At 40.2% G+C, this 12,825-nt stretch overlaps 1 protein-coding gene across 1 annotated transcript; it reads right to left on the reverse strand.

Annotated features, from left to right (window-relative positions):
- Nucleotides 1–8,592: 8,592 nt before the first annotated feature.
- LOC120906059 lies at nt 8,593–12,549 on the reverse strand. The gene is made up of 3 exons (XM_040317462.1): nt 12,352–12,549; nt 9,979–12,293; nt 8,593–9,901 (listed from the first exon to the last, which is right to left on the reverse strand). Exon 2 carries the CDS (start codon nt 12,256–12,258, stop codon nt 10,420–10,422), a length of 1,839 nt encoding a protein of 612 aa, XP_040173396.1. The 5' UTR covers nt 12,259–12,293; nt 12,352–12,549; the 3' UTR covers nt 8,593–9,901; nt 9,979–10,419.
- Nucleotides 12,550–12,825: the final 276 nt, after the last annotated feature.

Consider the following 12,825-nt stretch of genomic DNA (forward strand, 5'->3'; position numbering starts at 1 on the left):
CTGGATTATCCTGTAGTGTACCATGAAGACAACCAATCGGCGATTCGAGTCATGGGAGAGGAAAAGGAAACCAGCCGGCTAAAGCACATAGACATCAAGTTTCACTTTGTGCAAGATCTCATCCAACGGGGAATCATCAAACTGAACTATATACCGACAACTGAACAAGTGGCGGATATGATGACGAAGGGTTTACCTGTAAAGCCGTTTGTTCGACAGCTCATGGGTTTGGGATTAAGTGTTTTTAGAAATTGAGGGAGAGTGTTGGAATTATCAATTTCCTGTATATATATAAATAGAACTCAAATATTATTAAGTCAGTCTTGATCAGAGCTCCGAACGGAACAGACGTGTCTCTCCTTTAATTTCAATATAAATAAACTGTAACTAAATGTGTATCTTACTCTGTTTTTTACACTCTCGTTTTATTCACTTGATTTCAACCGTTCGCCGCTATCTATTGTGTTCATCTGTCAAAAAACACGCGGCCTCTCCCCAGTAATAAGTCCGCTCTCTTGTTCGTGAGTTTGCACCGCACACATCAAATCTATACAACGCGTATGCTCATAACGCGCTCTAACTGCTGTGTGTTATCACACAGTCTGCTGTGTGTTATCACACAGTCTGCTGTGTGTTAACCCTAGCATTAACATCCCGGCAACCTTGAAATATCAATGTTATTTTAATACTAGGGGAAAGCGGGGCAAAATGGGCATGTGGGGCAAAATGGGCACCCTCTATTTAAGCATTTTTTGACTACAAAGATACTTTCCAGTGCTCAAAACGTATTCATTAGAATGTTCTATGAACACCATGTAAGTATCATAACCCTTACTTAACAAATAACTAAGAAAAATGCAAAATAAGGTTTAGCAGCATATTGATGTAATTTTTGCAACTTCGAAAATAAGCTGAAACTAGTGTCACAGGGATGCGTTGAAGTTTTTCATGATATATTTTTAAAGATATGATATTTCTTTACAATTTGTCTGAAGAAAGCTAGGCGATTGAATGCGTATTTTAATAATATAACAAAAAATACGAAAATGCTTCATTTGGGACAAAATGGGCAGTTACGCTTGGGGCAAAATGGGCAGATGCTTTTGACATACGGCGCTTGGTGAGGCTATGGTGTTGTATTTGTCGCCTCAAAATGCTTACAGACACAGCTTCATAAGATTCGATTTTGTAGATTTAAACGTTTAAAAGCTGTTTTAATGTTGATAACATATTTTTGGAAGAATTTAAAGGGCTTTTCTGACCAGCAAATCAAAAGATAGAACGAAAAATACAATTCACGAAACGTGCGCAAAAGCATAGACCATCACCTAAGCGCAGATGTTGTGGCCCAAATTGCCCCAGTGTTTTGACGTTTCACAGTTTGTTTACATATGCCCATTTTGCCCCAGGGCTATGCCCATTTTACCCCGCGTGTCAAAATAGCTTCTCGTAAAACATCACTTTTATGAAGCAAACTTTTATTTTACATTATTTTCATGTTTTTAAGTTGTTTTCATTCTATGTGGCAATTTTAATCCATAGATAAATGGTGGAGGCATACATTAATGAAAGAAAAATTGTGTTTTGTGGAATATTCAAAGGAATATTCAGTAAACTGCTTAACATGCCCATTTTGCCACGCTTTCCCCTACTCATTTATAGGGAGTAATGCTATCTTGATACTGGGCGAGTGGGGGAAAGCGGGGCAAAATGGGCATGTGGGGCAAAATTGGCACCCTCTATTTAAGCATTATTTGACTACAAAGATACTTTCCAATGCTCAAAATGTATTCATTGGAGTGTTCTATGAACACCATGCAAGTTTCATAACCCTTACATGACAAAAAACCAAGAAAAATGCAAAATAAGGTTTAGTAGCATATTGATGTAATTTTTGCCACTTCGAAAATAAGCTTAAACCAGTGTCACATGTATGCGTTGATGTTTTACATGAAATGTTTTTAAAGATATGATATTTCTTTACAATTTGTCTGAAGAAATCAAGGCGATTGAATGCGCATTTTTACTAATATAACAAAAAATACAAAAATGCTTCACGTGGGGCAAAATGGGCAGTTACGCTTGGGGCAAAATGGGCAGATGCTTTTGACATACGGCGCTTGGTGAGGCTATGGTGTTGTATTTGTCGCCTCAATAATGATAACAGGCACGGCTTCAAAAGATTCAGTTTTGTAGATTTAAACGTGTAAAAACTGTTTTAATTTTGATAACATATTTTTGGAAGAATTTGAAGGGCTTTCCTGACCAGCAAAACAAAATATAGAACGAAAATACAATTCACGAAACGGTGCGCAAAAGCATAGACCATTACCTAAGCGCAGTTGTTGTGGCCCATTTTACCCCAGTGTTTTGACGTTTCACAGTTTGTTTACATATGCCCATTTTGCCCCAGGGCTATGCCCATTTTACCCCGCGTGTCAAAATAGCTTCTCGTAAAACATCAACTTTTATTTTACATTATTTTCATCTATTTAAGTTGTTTTCGTTCTATTTGGCAATTTTAATCCATAGATAAATGGTGGAGGCATACAATAATGAAAGAAAAATTGTGTTTTGTGGCATATTCAAAGGGATATCCAGTAAACTGCTTAACATGCCCATTTTGCCCCGCTTTGCCCTAATTGTTTTCCCATCTGGCGTTTGTAATGAAACAACTCGCACTATATTGCCCTTGCCTGAGTGAAGCGCTACTATCTTTGCAAGTGGCCATTGGCCCGGTGGAACATGATCTTCCTTTAGAATTACGACTCGTCCTATCTCTATCTTAACTGGTGGTTCTATCCATACATACCTTTGTAGCTCTGGCTTGAAGTTGCTGGAGATACTCTGGGTACCATCTTGCTCAAATCGATTGCATAAGCTTTTGCGTATGCCCCCAGTGTGTTAAGCGGTTGTCCGGAATGTGCTTGACGTCTATCTCAGGTACCATTTGAAAGTTAGATCCAGTGATGAAATGGCCCGGAGTTAATACGTCGAGATCATCAGGTGAATTGGGGATAGGAGTGAGTGGTCGCGAATTGAGGCACATTTCCACACGTGCACATAGCGTCAAGAAGTCATCGTAAACAGTGTTGACGATCCTAACTCCTTAAGTAGATGTTGCTTTGCTGATTTTACCGCGGCTTCCCAAAGCCCACCAAAATGAGGAGCTCGCGGTAGAATGAACTTCCATGTTATCTCGTTCACAGCACACCAGTTGAAAATAATCTCTCGCGATTTGGGATCGGTTTTCAATTGTACTTATAGTGGATGGAGAAGATTTGCTGCACCCTTAAATGCTGTGCCGTTGTCTGAATGTAGCTCCTTGACCCTTCCACGACGTGAGATGAATCTCTGTAGCGCGGCAATTAAGGCCTGGGTAGTTAAGTCGCTAACTACTTCGATATGTACTATGTATGTTTATTGATTAATCCATCGGGATCTTGAAGATCCTACATGAATATACTTAAATTAGTGCTTATAGACTATGTAAGGTACATAAATCGATCGGAGAGAATAGGTGCACAAGAATAGAAAATGCTTTTTGAAAATAAAATTATTACGTAAGTTGTGTCCTGAGTCTATCTCTAAAAACATTCTGTGGCATGTTGAAATCAAATAAATCAAAGTTACTTATGAAAGTTCGACACATAGCTGACATAGGATCAGACTGACCAAAACGAGTTCTATAACGAGGGACGGATATGAATTGACGTGCACGTAGATTCCTAGATGGCGCGTTAAATTCTATCGCAGCTAATAGAGTAGGAGCATTAATATGGTGGTTAAGTAGTCCTGATATAAAAAGGCATTTAGCTATCTCACGGCGATTTTTCAACGACTGAATCCCTAAAAGCAGACACCGGGAATGGTATGACGGTAACACATCGCCCTGTCGCCATGGTAAGAGTCTTACAGCATATCTAGTCGCTTTTCTTTGGATGGCCTCGATTCGATTACTCCATTGTTCGGTACAGGGGTCGCTAACAATACTGCCATATCCTAACACTGATCGAACGTAGGCACAGTAGATGGTTTTTATGGTCATAGGATTACGGAAACCTTGCGTTGATCGAATAATCCAACCCATTATTTGGTTCCCTCTGGATACTATATTCTCTAGGTGATCGTTAAGTGTTAAACGTGTGTCGAGAATGATCCCAAGGTCGCGGAATGTATCGGGGCGTTCAACGGATATGGTATCGATCTGGTAGTTAGATCGTGTGCAAGACCGAAAACGGTAAAAAGACAAAACACGACATTTTTCGATACATAGCACCATTGCATTATCACGGCACCATATGCTAAATAGGTTGATGGCGTGTTGAAGATTGATGCAGTCATTGGTATCGTTGATAGGAGCGAACAGCTTAACGTCATCGGCAAACAGAAGAAAACGGTGTTCCGCTAGCAATTGCCCTACATCGTTTATATAAAGAATGAAGAGCAGCGGGCCCAAATTGCTGTCTTGAGGCACTCCTGAGGTGCCAAGCACCTCTCTAGATGTATGATCGTTTACCTTGATCTTGTATGAGCGTTCTGTGAGGTAGGAATGCAACCACTTAACAATTTGTTCCGAAAACCCTAACTTCTGCAATTTGGAGATTAAAATGTCGTGTGAGATGAGGTCGAAAGCAGCTTTGAGATCGGTGTAAATAGCATCCACTTTACCTCCGGAGTCGAGATTACGTTTGCAGAAACTAACGAATTCAGTGAGGTTCGTTAATGTTGAACGTTTGGGTACGAACCCGTGTTGGTTATCCAAAATGTAATTCGATGTAGCGGAGAGATGTACTGCTCGGAGAGATGTACTGCTCGCGTCGCAAAACAGACAAAGATCAAAGACAAAGATAAGTATACCTTCCGTGGTATAGTCTTCCGTGTTCCAAATTTTACAAAAAAGGTTCCACAGTAGTCCACTCCTGAAATTGATAAAGCTTCCATTCTTCAAAGCATGTAGTTCGTCTGGGAACATTTGTTGCTGATGTAATAAACATAAATTTACTTCTACGAAATGTAATTCCGCCGTCGATAACCATTTGGGATTAGTATCTTCAGGAAATTCTACACAAACCTTCGCTCCTTTACGATGTCTCGTTTTGACTAGCACCCGGCAACAGTATGCGGAAACGCGTCGAAGCTTAGTATATGATGAATATTTGGCAAATAATTCATCAGAGAATGTTGCTGCAACGGCTGCTAATGCCAACATGGTTGTATTACAACGTTCTTCTAGTATGTAGGCATTCTTGCAAGGAGTGAAATGACCTGCTGGCCATTGATCTTCTGGTAAAGAAAGCCATGATGGTCCAAACCACCATCTCTCTGCGTCTAATAGATCTGTTGGATCTAAACCTCGGGAGATATAATCTGCTGGATTATCAATCACCGCTATATGTTTCTATTGGTTAATGTTCGTAGCGTCTAATATTTGTGTAGTACGATTTGCTACGAATGTCTTCCATCGACATGGTGATGCGTTTAACCAATGCAAAACTGTGGTAGAATCGCTCCAAAATATAATCTTCGTAGGATTGAATCTTAATGCAGTCGATATTTTGCCATAAAGTTGCACACTCAATAATGCAGCACACAATTTAAGCTTGGCAATGGAATGATGAGTTTTAACAGGAGCCAATTTAGACTTTGCCACTAGTAGATGAATTGAAACCCCTGACTCTGAAGGAGCACGTATGTAGCAACAGGAACCGTAAGCCTTTTCGGAGGCATCGCCAAATATATGAAATTCGCATTTGTCTAAACCTTCATTCCCAAAAACGTAGCGTGGGATGTTTAAATTCTCCATAATTTGAATCGTTTGTTGAAAGGCTTTCCAAGCATGTTGCAGTTTCGTTGGAAGATTAACATCCCAATCAATAGGTTTACCAGTAATTGGGTCGATAGATGTTCAAGCCTGTTACATTAGTTACTTCGCCTTACACACAACAGGTCCAACCAGCCCCAGAGGGTCAAATATTTTAGCAACAGCTGATAGAAGTGTGCGTTTGGTAATAGTTGGAGGAAATGCGACATTCTTGAAATTGTAGCTGAAATTATCGCTTCCAGGGAACCATACAAGTCCCAGAGTAGTGATAGCAGGATCAGTTCCTAGATTGTGACAACGTGGGGTTGCTAAATCTTCATCTGCGATATCGTCTAGGACGCGTTTCGAGTTCGACGCCCACTTTCTTAGAACAAACCCATACTGCTGTAATAAGTTGGATACGTTTTTCTGCAACATCGCAGCAGACTCCTCATCATTAGCACCAGATAGAAAGTTCGACATAGAAATTGTTCGTGATGGGGTGCACGATTGGGTATTTATCAGCTGCATTGAGGGAAATTTGCTTTAAAGCTCGGGTTGCTAGAAATGGAGCAGAAGCTGTTCCATAAGTAACAGTCTTTAATTGGTAGCTTCTAAGCTCTTCTGCAGAACTTGGACGCCATACAATTCTCTGTAATGGCTGATCATCAACATGTACCATAACCTGTCCATACATTTTTTCGACATCTGCACTAATAGCGATTCGGTGAGTCCGGAAATGAACAATCAGCGAGAAAAGATCTACTTGAACAGTTGGACCAACTTGAAGCGCATCATTTAAGGAGTACCCTGATGTAGTTTTACACCACGCGTCAAAAACTACTCTTACTTTCGTCGTTGAGCTGGACTCCTTCAACACTGCATGATGCGGTAAATGTAACAATGGACAATACTATCAAGTATTGCTTTAGGAACTGTAAACCATTATATTTTATTTTCTGCACAAAGCATACTGCACAAGTCCTATCTTGCCGACTTCTAAACATCGTATATCTGCCCGTCTGACGTTTTCACCAGTGTCAAAAGTGACACACAAACTAAGGTTATTAAAGTGTGACGTGTGTAGCGAGGTTTATATAACTAGCGAGCTAAATGCAATGTTTACAGCTCGGCCGTTTATGACAGTAAATTGTCCTCAATTTGTTTCTATAGTGTTGCTGGGGGTTTCAGTTGAAGGGTCACAATTCACCGCAATCCACGATCTCAACTTGTCTGACTCTAAAATGCTACCATATGGTATCTGACTTTGTTTAAAACCATCGACATCATGGATTACGAATCATGGATCATGTGGCAATCGTTTATGTATGACATATGGTCCTTTAAATTTAGCTACAAGTTTTTTATTTTTATTGGGAGTATTATCTATGTTACGGATGGCTACTAAGTCTCCTTCCTCAAACTCTAGAGCAGGGCGATGTTTCTTACAAAACTGGTTCATGTTTACTTGTTGTGACTTGATTATGTTTTCTGAGGCTTCAGAACGTATTTTTTCAAAATTTCTAGGATATTCAATACTTCCATCAAGATATTCTGTCAATTCATCAATGACGGTGCCGCGCTGTTCAACACCAAACAAAAGAATGGATGGAACATTTTTTGTTGACGAGTGCACAGTGTTATTCAATGAATATTCTACCATTTGTAATTTTGAGCTCCAATCGGCATGATCCAAAGGATCAGAAATTTTGCTTAAAATTGGTCTTATTACTCTATTTACTCTTTCCACTTGACCATTTGCTTGAGAAGAAGAAACAGCAGTAAGAATGTGAGAAATATTATTATTTTCGAGAAATTTTTTAAATTCATTCGACGTAAAACACGTAGCACGATCACTCACTAGTCGTTTTGGCCGACTGTAATAGGCAAAATATTGTTTTAATGCATTACATACTTCTTTACTACTTGTGGACGTGGCTGAGTATAGTTTTGTGAATTTTGTAAATGAATCGATGACTACAAGTAGAAATTTTTTCTTTGATTGCAGGGAAGGTAGTGGTCCTAGATGATCTATATGAACTGTATCAAAAGGAATTGGAGCTTTGTATATATTGTGTAAATTACGCTGATCTTTCCGTGGTGGTGCGGAGTAAATTATGCATTTGAGGCAATTTTTTATGTAATTCTGCACATAGTTTTTCATTCCAGCAAACCAATAGAACTTACTCAGTTGGGCACAACATTTATCAACACCAAGATGGCCAATTTTTTCGTGAATGTTACGAATTAAGTTGGCCTTTAGGCCAAGTATCATGCCTTTAGGAACAAGCAGTTGCAATTTTCCTTGGGAAGGTTGACGGTACACAGTCCCATTCATTAATAAATATCCTTGTACTGTATTATTTTCCAGCCTAGTTTTTAGTGTTTGTATTTCGGGATCCTGTGACTGGGCAATTTGTAACTGGAAGTTGATGTCAATGTCGTCGACTGCTGCAGCTACTTTGCTACGGCTGAGGGCATCAACATGACTCATTACATTGCCGGGGTGATATTGCATTGAGTAATCGTAGTCCTCCAAAAATAGAGACCATCTGGCAATTTTTGCCGAACAATTGCGATTCTTTAGGGTCTCTACTAGTGAATTGCAATCCGTGACTATTTTGATATGGATACCGTGCACGTAGGAATGGAAACGCTTAAGGGCATAAATTACCAAAAGAGTCTCCAGTTCGTAACTATGCAGGTTTGCTTCACTTGCATAAGCAGTTTTGGAGAAATAAGCCACCGGATAGAATTTTCCATCATCTTGCTTCTGTAGGAGAATCGACCCAAATCCTATTGAACTCGCATCACAATGCAATTCAGTCTCTCTTCAGTCGCCCTTAGAATTCACATGGTACCCTAAATATTCCAGATCACTATGACCAAATTTGCATTTATCCAAACGCAGTTCAAGCCCGTATTTCTTTATCGTTCGCAAAACGCTATTAAGTGTTGCTACGTGTTCGTCTATATTTTTTGACGCAATAATTATGTCGTCCAAATAAACTACAAGTTTCCTTTCATCTATATACTCTCGCAAAACTGAATTAATAAACCGTTGGAATTGTGAATGAGCATTTTTCAATCCAAATGGCATTCTCACATACTCATATTGCCCATCTGGTGTAACAAAAGACGTATATTTAATGGAGTCCTCATGCATTCTAACTTGATGGAATCCGCTCTTTAAATCAAAGAGAGTAAAAACCTTCTTATTGCTAAGATGTTCAAGACACGTGTCGATTAACGGTAAAGGGTAGTTATCCCGTATCGTGTTTTTATTTAGAGGTCGGTAATCGACACACATACGAGTCTCACCGTTCTTTTTGCGAACTAATACTAACGCAGAGGCATATGGGGAACTGCTAGGGCGTATTATCTGTTTTTGTAAAAGATCTTGAACTATGTCTCGAATTTGATTTCGTTCAGCAAAAAAAAAATCGCCTTGGTTTACAATAGATGGGATTTGTGACTATTTGTGACACTAATTGTCATTGAATGACACTAATTGGCTCTGTAATTGACTCTGTTGACAATCGCAAATAATGATTAAATACCCCAGAAATTATTTCCTGTGACTGTTCGTGGTTTAAATTGGAGCCTACATCTATTTTTGCCTCCTCGGAACTAATGTCAATCGCACATAACTCGCTAAATATCGTGGTTATATTTTCACAGACAGCAATATTATTATCATCAACCGAACCAATGGACTGCGAATGAATATCCTCCCCATTCTTACAAAAACCCCGCAAAATCTCTAAATGTTCAAGACGCGCTCTCATGTATGGTTGAAGTTCGTTTTTATTTATGGTTTTGTAATTCATTAAACTTTGTTTGGAATAACGGTAACGTATGTAATGCAAATGAATATTAATTTTTTTAAATAAATCCCGTCCAATGATAATAGACCATGCCATTTGTTTCTTTGGAATGATGATAAATGAATGGTTAACATAAGTGTCACGAAAACGAATTCTTCCTTCTGCATGCCCTAGCGATGTCAAAGGTTGATTTCCTAATCCACGGAATCCAGAAAAACACGGATTTTGGGCAAGAGTCGGGACAAGCTCTTCGCTGACAAAACTCCTAGGGCTACCCGTATCAAACAAAGAAAGTACACATGAGGGCAAATTCTCGAACTCATTAGAGACTTTGAAAGCAACACTTACCTCCTGAATAGCTTCTATCTGAACTGCGCTTTCATTATAGTTCGGTTCGTGGATAACATTGTTTTGATTTGCTTCACTATGGTAGATGGCAGCTGACGTCGATTGAGTACGATGAGTGCAATCTCGAGCAACGTGTCCCATATTTCCACATAGGAAGCAAGACCCATTTCGCCGTCGTGGTTGCTAGCAGTCCCGTTGATGATGCCCGTAGTTCGAACATTCGATATTGCTCGTATATCTCAGGATTCTTCTGTAGTCTACGTTCGCTGTTGAAGAATCTTCTTTGTGCTATACTTTTGGACTCCCCTAGACTGATTCTTGATGTTTTTACTTTCGGCAATCTAACCACTAATCTTCTTTCGTTGTTGCGAGAAGTAGTTTCGGAGAAGAATGTCTCGCATGGATCTTCGTCTGAAGCCGAGGATGAGGATGGTAAAGCATCTATCTCCCAGAATCGCCGGTCGATTCTAACGTGTCCTGACGCACAACTGCATTTGTTGACACGTGACGATTCTGGCTTGTTGCTGAAGTCGATCCAGCAACTGTCCATCCAAACTTAGTATTCACAAATACTGGCTTATCAGACCCAACACCGATTCGTTCGTTCATGTGAATAACCCAGAATGCTTCTCCACCGATAACTAGATCAATCTTGCCTGGCTTGTAAAAGAATGGATCGGCTTGTACTAATCCTTCAATTTTCCATTCATTTGTATTCACCTCCATAGTGGGAAGCTGTGCGGTAGGTGAATCTAAAACGAGAAAATTTAGCTTTGTGCTGAATCGCTGCGTCTTGGATGCCACGATCACATCTACTGCTTCATGAATATGATTTTTTCGTTGGCCAATACCTAAAATAGATACGCTAGCAGAACATTTGCGATTAGTTAAACGATTTGCAAGTGCCGTCAATATGAAATTGGACATCGAATCAGAGTCCAACAATGCTCTTGCATCAAACATTTTTCCATTATCATCTACCACCTGTACCAACGCGGTTTGTAGTAAAACAATAGTATTTCCCGATGCGGCAGTAGTTGCGGCAACCAAAATGTTATCTGGAGATGGATTTTGCACAATCGGATCGACATGTAAGAGTGTGTGGTGGCGCTGATGACACTTGTGGCATTTAAATTTCGAATTACATCGCAGGGCTATATGTCCAACTCGAAAACAATTCCGACACAGCTTATTCGATGTGATAACCTCCTCACGTTGAGCTACTTGCATTCCTTTAAACATTTCACATTGATGTAAGTAGTGTTGTTGTGCACATGCATAACAGCGGAGGATAGCGGGTGGCACGGTGCTAACACACACAATATCCTTATGCTGCTTCACGCCGGCTACCTTGCCCACACTCGATCTTGATACTTCATAGGTCGATTGAACTGTTTCACTAAGGATTCTCAGCCGTCTTTGTAAAAACTCTTGCAACTTGGTATACAAATCTTCCTGATCCTTACTAGTATACTCTTCCCAAGCCAATAAGGTTCTACCATCCAACTTATAGAACAACAGATTGCACAGCGGTGTATCCCATTGTCGTATGGGTTCTTTCAACGCACTCATTCCTTGGGTCAGCCTAGTAAATTCATCGAAAACCCGGCGTAACTCTTCAGTCGACTCGCCCTTCATCGGTAGAATGGCATGCAGGGCCTTGAAATATTCACGCTTTAGTGCCCGTTTGTTATCACACCTGTCTAATAGCGCTTGCCATGTTATGCTGTAATTGTCGGCTGTAAGCTGCACATGCTGGAAACGTTTTGCCACTTCACCCTTTAGCACTGACATCAAGAACTGCAGCTTCATTACGGAAGGCATGTCCTCTAACTCATCGATCATGGACACAAACCGATCCTTAAAACTGAGCCAATCCGTCGTGTTACCATCGAAAGTTGGCAAATCCAGCTTAGGTAGACGTAAATTAGCCAGATTGGTGCCTTTCCCCGTATCCGTGGCATCCAGATCAGAGACTGCCATGGTTTTACGTGACGTTATAAAACCCTTAGCTGCACAATACCTGTCATAAAACGCATTCCGTGCGTCGAACAATTCGTTCAGCTGCTTATCATCTTCCTCGTACGATTCATCTTCGTACAGCTTCAACTGCGCCGCTTCATACGCCTTCCAAACTGCTTCCAAACTGGATAACCAGTCTGCCAGTTGATTCGCCTTCTCCTCGTTGAACCCGTTAATAAACTCTTCTGTTGCTCGCATCTGGGCTCGGGATCGCAGCGTCACAATCGTCGCTTGGGGTTTCTTCGTTTCTGTAGCCATCTCACCAACCAGCAAATATTCAGCAGACTTTTTTTCTACAATACAGAGTGTATTAGAGCCATGTACACTTCACTTCAGAAGCACTTGACTTACGCAACGCGTGATTGAGGTTAAGAACCTCGATACACAAAATTTTACAGTTTTTTTATGTCCAGAAATTCGGTTCGAAGGACCAATGATTGCGCAGGATACTGCTTTCGGAATTTCTGGTTTTATTTAAATAAACTATAACTAAATGTGTGTCTTACTCTGTTTTTTATACTTTCGTTTTATTCACTTGATTTCAACCTTTCGCCGCTATCTATTGTGTTCATCTGTTAAAAAAACACGCGGCCTCTCCCCAGTAATAAGTCCGCGCTCTTGTTCGTGAGTTGTGTGTGTGTGTGTGTGTGTGGGGTTTTTGCCTGAAGAAACGTAGCTTGACATGGTTTCATATTGCGTTGAAAGCATTCTGTTTATGTGTGTTATCATGTGAAACAGCGTGTGTTTACACTTGGATAAAAGCTAAAGTTTGCATCGACAGCAGCGCTTGTTCCTCGGACGAGAACGCAGGTGTGCTGTTTCATG

This window comes from Anopheles arabiensis, chromosome X (assembly GCF_016920715.1).
Source record: "Anopheles arabiensis isolate DONGOLA chromosome X, AaraD3, whole genome shotgun sequence".
In the NCBI taxonomy this organism is placed as follows: Eukaryota; Metazoa; Arthropoda; class Insecta; order Diptera; family Culicidae; genus Anopheles; species Anopheles arabiensis.

Bases quoted from the DNA above. Each gene is read 5' to 3' on its own strand.
- LOC120906059 (XM_040317462.1), bottom strand. From the start codon at position 12,258: ATGGCTACAGAAACGAAGAAACCCCAAGCGACGATTGTGACGCTGCGA.